Source organism: Musa acuminata, chromosome BXJ2-2 (assembly GCF_036884655.1).
Source record: "Musa acuminata AAA Group cultivar baxijiao chromosome BXJ2-2, Cavendish_Baxijiao_AAA, whole genome shotgun sequence".
Classification (NCBI taxonomy): Eukaryota; Viridiplantae; Streptophyta; class Magnoliopsida; order Zingiberales; family Musaceae; genus Musa; species Musa acuminata.
The window spans coordinates 1,075,904-1,084,098 of NC_088339.1; the positions used below are offsets into that span (position 1 = coordinate 1,075,904).

The window sequence follows — 8,195 nt, forward strand, 5'->3', positions numbered from 1 at the left end:
TGCTTATTCTTGGATAATTTTTCACATAAAATATACTAAAAAGAATTCGTCGTGGAAAATAAAAGAAAATTAGATATCTATCCTTTACTAAAGTTTCAATGGATCATAATATTTTTTTTTATGGCAATAGTGTTAACTACTTCAATCTTAAATTGTGTACCAACCCTAATCTTAAGCTATGGTGAAGTAATGCAGTCCTTATACTGTTTCCAAGAAGATCTTATAATTTATCAGAACTTGACTAAATATCATCTAAATCTGCTCAATTCTTATAGCTTTTGGGGGTACATCCTACTTTCTAAAATGCAGTACATTTTTTAGCTCAAACCTGAAGTGGAAGAGTACTGTACCCTTTTCTTTTCTTTTCTTTTTTTGGTGTAATTTGATTATTCAGAGAAAAAAATATAGGATGAATTTTTTTAAAACAATCTAACTTTGAGAATTTTTTAGATAGTACCTCAACCTTCAAAAATTTTTATACAGCACATCCTTTTCCAAATTATCATTCTACTCCTATTAGTCACCCCTAGCCATAATCATTTGGTTATACGTCTAATCCCGCTAGTCATCTCCTTCGCTCTAACTATTATTCATCCCTCAGAGCACAAGGGTGATCGCGTACAAAGGTGACTAACAACATAGGCTTTGCTATCACTAGACCACAATAAGTGCCTCTCCTCCCCTCTGTCTCATTGGACCTATCGATCATAACTCTCTCACAAGGAAAGAGGGGTGCGAAGGCCACCGTCACCTCCTTCTTGCGTAAGGGTTATGGGCGATGTATGTAGAGATGAGATCCACTGAGTTAACAACCCCCCTTATTCCTTGCATAAGAGCTATGAGCAACAAATCTGACAAAGCAAAGGACAAAGAGAAATTGCTATTATGATCTAACAAGAATGCAAGACAATAATATAAAAGAAGAGAAGGATTTGATCGAGACAAGGATAAAATAATTTTTTTATACGACAAGAGACGTTATAGGAGAAATTTTTAAGATTAAAATTTTTTTCATAAATTGTTAAAATAAATTTTTTTTAAAATTTATTAAAAATATATATTAAATTAAAATTAGAAGGATATATATATATATATATGTTAAAAGAAAGTGAAAAAGGAGGAGCCAAATTTGCTTGTGACACCGACCCCTCTTTCACACACGCATCCATCACCGAAGAAAAAGCACACCAAGGGAGACATAGCAGTGCAGTAGAAGGAAAAGGGAGCAGACTTTTTCGCCCATTCCCTTTTCCGACTCTCATATATCCTCTCTGCTTTCTGAGACGAGGTGGGAGACTTGGACGCATTGATGCCTTCCCGTCCGCCGCCGGCGGAACCGCCGGGTCCCCACCGGACCAACCACAACCACCACCATCACCACCACCGCCACGTCATTCCCATAGCGGCCATCGGAGGTGCCGCCGTCGTCCTGACCGTCACCCTGGTGGTGCTCCTCTATCGCCGTTTCGCCCGTGGCAGCCCCACCCCCACCGCCCCTTCGCCCCCGCCGCCCCCCGCTGGCCCGCTCCGTCGGTTTACCTACGCCCAGCTCCGGCGCGCCACCGCCTCCTTCGCCCCTTCTCTCCGCCTCGGACAGGGCGGCTTCGGCCCCGTCTTCCGCGGCGCCCTCCCGTCCGGCGAGGAGGTCGCCGTCAAGCTCATGGACTCTTGCGGTTCCCTCCAGGGTGAGCGCGAGTTCCACAACGAGCTCGCTCTCGCCGCCAATATCCTCGCTGTCCCATCCTACGCCGCCGCCGTCGTCCCGACCATCGGCTTCTGCTCCGACGACGATGGCCGACACCGGCGTTGGTGGCCTTGGTGGAGGCGGCGGGAGGCAGAAGAGCCACTGGAGCTCTCGGAAGCCGCCGCTGCCGCCGCGCCGCCCGGTCGGAAGCTTCTCCTGGTCTACGAGCTGATGCACAACGGAAGCCTCCAGGACGCGCTGTTGGACCGCCGGTGCCCGGAGCTGATGGACTGGCAGCGGCGGTTCGCGGTGGTGCTCGACGTCGCCCGCGGCCTCCACTTCCTCCACGCTGTCTGCGATCCAGCGGTGATACACGGCGATATCAAGCCTAGCAACATCCTCCTTGACGCTCACCTCTCGGCCAAGATCGGCGACTTCGGCCTCGCCCGGCTTAGATCCACCGCGACGGAGGATCACCTCCCTACCGAGGAGGAAATCAAAGTCGACATCGATCTAGACAAGCACGCGGTGAACGATTCGAAAACGTCAGGAAAGGAGAGAAAGAAAGACTCGGTGACCGTAGGAGGGCAGGATGACGCCTCGGCCGTGACCATGGGAGAGACGGCGGAGAGCATAACAACGACTACGACTGGGTTCGAGGAGCAAACTCCGAACGCTGGGGCGAATGGCATCGCCACCACCGACAGATCGGCGGAGGAAGATGAGGATTTCATGGTGGCATCGCCAGCTACCGCCGTGGACGTGGCCTCGGTTTCCGAGGCAGGAGCAGGCTTCGATAGAGTAAGCGTCGATAGTGGGAAGGACGCTTCCGCGTCGCGGAAGGGATGCGGCAAAAAGAAGGCCGGTGCTTCCTCGGGCAAGGACTGGTGGTGGAGGCAGGACATCAATGGCGGAGGACCAAACTCCGAGTCCGGAGGCAGCGTGAAGGACTATGTGATGGAATGGATTCGATCAGAGATCAAGAAGGAGAGACCGAAGAGCGACTGGGTTACGGCCTCGACGGCCACTGCCGTCGAGGAGTGCTTGCCTAAGCCGTCCAACGGTGGGAGATCAGAGCGGAAGAAGAGTCATCGAAGGATGGAGTGGTGGGCCTCATTGGACGAGGAGAAGCCGAAGAAGAAAGAGAAGAGCCGGCCCGCTAGGGAGTGGTGGCGGGAGGAGTTCTGTGAGGAGCTGATGAAGAAACAGAAGCGGCAGCCAATGGCCAAGTCCAAGAGCAGCCATGAATGGTGGCAGAACGATGATGACTTTGCTTCACCTTCCGAGAAGAGTAATAGGAGGAAGAAGAATAGGAGCTATAGCCGTGGTAGTCGCAGCAGTATAGATTGGTGGATGGATCGAATTAGTGGGGAGATCAGGCCAACCGGAAGGAGAAGTAGCCGGGACTGGGCTAGCGGGGATATCCCAAAGAGTGGAACAGTGAGCAGCACACCAAGCATGAGGGGCACTGTCTGCTATGTTGCTCCTGAGTACGGTGGTGGGGGGCCGCTTTCAGAGAAGTGCGATGTTTATAGTTTTGGTGTTCTTCTGTTGGTTATAATCTCAGGCAGGCGACCGCTGCAAGTGACAGCCTCGCCCATGTCAGAGTTTGAGCGAGCAAACCTCATCTCGTGGGCTCGACATCTTGCCCATTTGGGAAGGCTTCTGGAGCTTGCTGATCCCTGCCTCCGGTGTGTGGACAAAGAGCAAGCTCTTCTCTGCATCACGGTTGCACTGCTCTGTCTGCAGAGATCTCCAGCTCGTCGCCCCTCCAGCAAGGAAATATTGGGTATGCTTACTGGTGAATCAGAGCCTCCACACCTCCCGCTTGAATTCTCACCATCACCACCAGGTGGGTTTTCATTCAAATCGCGGAAGAAGGCTCGGTGAGTTTAGACTTATTTCAGCATGACCATTTAGCTACATATAGTGTCGATTGTACATTTTAGAATTCCATTTATTTGGAGTTGGATGTAGAAAAGTCTGAAGAGAAAGTTCTATTTCGATTATGAAAGATTGATCCACATAATTGAAATATGAACCTGATGGAAGGGAGTGCTCTGAAACAATTGTCACCGTATCTGGCTGGTATCAGAACCTCATGCATAACTTACTAGAAACTCCTGCCAATAAAGGTTCCTATGATTCTGCCAGATCTTTTGCTTGTCTTTCTTTTAGACATGCATGATGGTAGTGCTTTCTGGGCCATGTGAACTTTTCTGTCTCTTCATTTTTTTTCAGTTCATGCAACTTTTGGTAAAGTAACCCAAGCTCTGGCCCATTTGTACCATGCCTTTTTGCATCAACCTTTTGTAATAAAGGGAAATAAGATCTCGAAGATCATCTTACTTCTTTCTTTTGCAAATTTAAATGCCTTGTCAAGTTCTTTATTACTCGTGTCAACAAGTAACCTAACTTCCAACTATCCATGCATTTTAAAATGGATTCACCTTTTTCTTTTATGTGCCCTGGTTGTTTGGTTTCATCAAACTCTTCTGCTAGCATGAGATGGCCTTGGTACCTGGTCTTCCAAAGAGATGTTACTGACAGTCCCAGGATCCATATCCAAGAGACAATCTGTATGAGAAGAGCAGAGAACATGTGTACAGGGCCAGATACTTTTGAAACTGGTTAAAAGAGAGTTTAGAAGTCATGCCATATATTTTACATAGACAGTAGTCTAATCGAAGATCCATGGCCAATACAGTTTTATGGAACTGTAATATTATAATTTATGGCAAGACTTTTCTAAGTTCCCCCAACCTCCATCTAACCAATATAATGATGGTCCATTGAATGGACATTTTTTTTATTGGAGGTCTGTGAATGACATTGACTAGATTCTGTCAGCTAGTTGATGTACTCTTTTTCATATATTGGCATCTTGAACAGGAATCAGGCAAAAAATAGTATTCAATTCAGGAAATGGGATTACTGCAATTACATCTCTTAAATCTTTATTTATAGTCTTGGGCTATAATAAAGAAATTGCATGTCAACTTGGTATTGTTGTCTCGAAGGCAAGGCATCTTATGGGATTGTTGGTATGAGTATTTTATTCCTTGAAAATTCATAGCAGATGCAGGTATGTTAATCCTTTTTTTTAATTGAATATAACTCTATTGCTGGACAGTACTTGTTGTTTCTGCAAGCTAGAATCCTTTATTTAATTTCTGATACTGAGATATGATGGAAATTTTGAAGACATTGAGGAATATGTTAGTCAATAGAATTCACTCTACAAGAATTTGCTACTGATTATATGACTACCAAAAAGCTGAAGGCCCTTTCCGATATTTCTCTTTTTTTCTCTTACATTTCTTATGTGTAGTAATTAGCTGTTAGTGCATTCTGTCCCATGGTGAAATTTGTCTTGTACTTCAGGTAGAATTTAAGCTTGGGTAGCCATTTAGAAGATATTTTTTCATCCATTTTCTGGACCCGATGCATGCTTTTATGTATATCTTTGCTTGCCATTCTGCAAAAGAAATATGTTATTGATTGTGCTGTTATGGCCTAATGTTTCAAGTCTCTGATCTAGCCAGTGATACAGCATATCTATTATTTTCTTAAAATTTAATAGGCCATTAATGACTAGCTGTTACAGGATAATATGACATAGCAAGCTCCAGGCTTGATTAAGATTGTCCTTTATGTTGAGTCTTATCTAGTCTAGTCTAGAACATGCATGCTGTGACTTGCTACTACACTGCAAGCAATGAAGCTGAAAATAGAACAGAGGCACTTTTATTGCGTTATTTCAACTATCACAATGGTACTAGACATAAGAAAATTATGTTATAATATTATTATGCATCCTATATTTTCTAAGGTAGCTTCATTTCTTTTGTCTTTTACATATTTTGTCACTTTTTTCTTATTCTGCATTGATGTGCTCCACTTTAGCTATAAATCTTCCTGTAAGTGTCACTTAAAGTGATATTTTTGACATCAACCTCTTGCTGGCAAACAAGGAGGGCTTTAATTGATGGTTTGGAAGTATTATGAGTTGAAATAGTTGTCTGGTTTTTTATCATCATCAGTTGTTAGAAAAGATATAACCTGGACACCTAGCGCTTGATAAAAGGCCAATAGAATCAAACTCTTTTAGATAAGGAATAGGCATGGGGATAAACAGGAAGATCTAATGATTGCATACTCATCCTTTTTAAACTATTTGTGCATTAGGCTGGTTAAGTGTTGTCAAACTGGTACGTTATTTGCAGGGTGACCTTGCTGGAAGAGTAAGAGATATCAGATGTAGTCACTTTGTGGCCATTCCAAGCCACCTTTCTATCCTTAAATGTCAGTACAGACAATCTATGTAAACCTATTCTTGGTAAATTTCTGCTGCAGCTCTGCATGCAACGAAGTTCCAGTTTGTGCTATACTTGTCAAAGAATATGATGGGCATCAATTCTGTACAGTTATTTGGAAGTTCCAGTATGTACTATACTTAACATTGACCAAGGATTGCCTTTTCGGGCACCAGACCCGTTTTGGCAATCTATCGGACCAGTATGTACTAGTCGGTATTGGTATACTGACACATGATATGCCAGTACATACTGGTGTTTTGACGAAGAAGAAAAAGAGGGTGAAGAGGAAGGGGCGGTGGAGGAATAGAGGAGGAAGAAGGAAGAAGAAGAAAGAAGAGGGGTGAGGAGAAGAAGCAGTTGCAGTGTACCTGGGAAACAGTGGCAAAGTGGTAGTGGCAAGGTGAAAGTGGAAGCGGCAGCGGCAGCGGCAGCGGCAGCGGTAGCGGTGAGGGCAGCAGCATCGTACGTGAGAAGAGGGCTCGTGTTCGCAAGCCTTTAATTGTTTTTCATTTTTTTTAATACTGAGTTGGATAGGGGCTTTTTTGATTTTTTATTATTTTAACCGGATCACTCGAAATAGGGGTGGTCTGCATATTGGCCTACGCCTAAATCGGCATGTAATGTTTCTGGTGGTACACCAGTCCATGTTAATGACTGCTATCTAGGTTTTGAGTCATCTTCCTGGGGCACACGTGCAAAGTGATTATTACTGGCGAACTTCACCAAGACATATCAGAGGTAAGAACTTGTTCAGTATCATTCATGTTAATTTCCAAAGATCTAACACAGATGAAGGATTCTCTTCGTCTCTTTCTTGGCTAAACCTGCATGTAAAACCTTACTGAATGGCTGAAGACTTTTCTTTTGAGCTACGTGTTTGTACATTTACATGATCTGTTTTACCTTTTCCAGGAATCATGGTACAAATTGCATTTCTAATGTATATACTTTGCCTATTGGTGAATATTTTGCATTATTTAGCCGGCACATATCTTACAGAGTTGTTCTGGAGCAGGGTGGACAACCATTGGGTGAAACCATTGGAAGGTGAAGTCTGAGGAAGATGCAGCCGAACTCATGAAGAACATCAAATGGTGATGATCCGATTTCTCAAGTCTATTTCTTCATCAATTGTGTTAGGTGAAGATCAAGTCTTGTAGTTACCAAGTTTAAGAATTTAATATTGAAGTTTTCATTTCTTGGTGTTCTGATTGGATAGGATCAAAAGAAACTTTTATTTTGGAACTATGGTTTCGAATATTGGGTGTATTGGTACCCTATTGTCTGATATTTACGGGTCTTGATCCAAAATCGATATGCATATCATTCTCATCACTCGGTCGATCTAGTTTGAATTTAAGACTTATTGCTTGTTTTGGATGGAAAACCAGAGTACATGGTTTTGAATATCATCAGGCCGATCGCTGCCTACCCTATTATCTGATATTTACTGGTCTTGATCCAAAATCGATATGCATATCAATCGGTCGGTCTTGTTCGAATTTTAAGACTTGTTTGTTTTGTTTTGGATGAAAAACCAGTGTATATGGTTATGAATATCAGGTGGATCGCTACCTACTATCTAAAATTTATTAATTAACTCAATAATGATGATGATGATTATTATTATTATTATCTTTTTATTTTATTCCTCTCATGCTTCTTTGCCTCCAATTGCTAGTCGTTGGTATCGTCTCTCTTCTTCTCTCTTTATAGTGTCGATCACACGCGATATCATACATATTAGACCTGCACTAGTCGGGACTTAAAGACTAATATAGATTATTAGTAATATGGATTTAGAATCATGATTTGAACAAAAGTATATATGTTTACTGAGAGTACGGAGTGTGGTGAAGTTTGAGGAACAATGTGACGAGATGTAGTGGCCATTAATTACTAGGATATGGCGGAAGGGGAAAGATTAGATTACGATATGGCACATTGTCCTTTCCAATTTTGCAATCACTGCAGTCACAAAATGCAGAGGCAGAACTGTGGGTTGTTGGAGAAGATTTAAAGACGGTTAGTTCGAAGGAATGGATTCTTTAATATCGAAGTAAAAAATAGACAATAAATTGATGGAATGTCCATCCAAAATATTTTATCAATGAATATTATAAGTTGGTCTCACATCCCTACATGTTTCAGCTCACTATTTATTTAGCCTTTTATGCCACCTCTAATAGATT

General features: G+C 43.0%; 1 protein-coding gene across 4 annotated transcripts; it reads left to right on the forward strand.

Moving 5' to 3' along the window:
* The first annotated feature begins 1,145 nt into the window (after window positions 1-1,145).
* LOC103968803 (receptor-like serine/threonine-protein kinase At2g45590) lies at window positions 1,146-7,293 on the forward strand. Of its 4 annotated transcripts, none has more exons than XR_670510.3 (3): window positions 1,146-3,570; window positions 4,577-6,741; window positions 7,019-7,293. XR_670510.3 is itself a non-coding variant. In XM_018822493.2 (2 exons), the coding sequence occupies exons 1-2, from the start codon at window positions 1,310-1,312 to the stop codon at window positions 7,059-7,061; spliced, it is 2,304 nt and encodes a 767-aa protein (XP_018678038.2). In that variant the 5' UTR covers window positions 1,146-1,309; the 3' UTR covers window positions 7,062-7,293. The 4 variants fall into 4 exon arrangements, 2 of the variants coding, with proteins under 2 accessions (XP_018678038.2, XP_009380410.2); XR_001976880.2 differs by lacking the exon at window positions 7,019-7,293 and having other exon boundaries at window positions 4,577-4,769; window positions 5,911-7,010; XM_018822493.2 differs by lacking the exon at window positions 4,577-6,741.
* The last annotated feature ends 902 nt before the right edge of the window (window positions 7,294-8,195 follow it).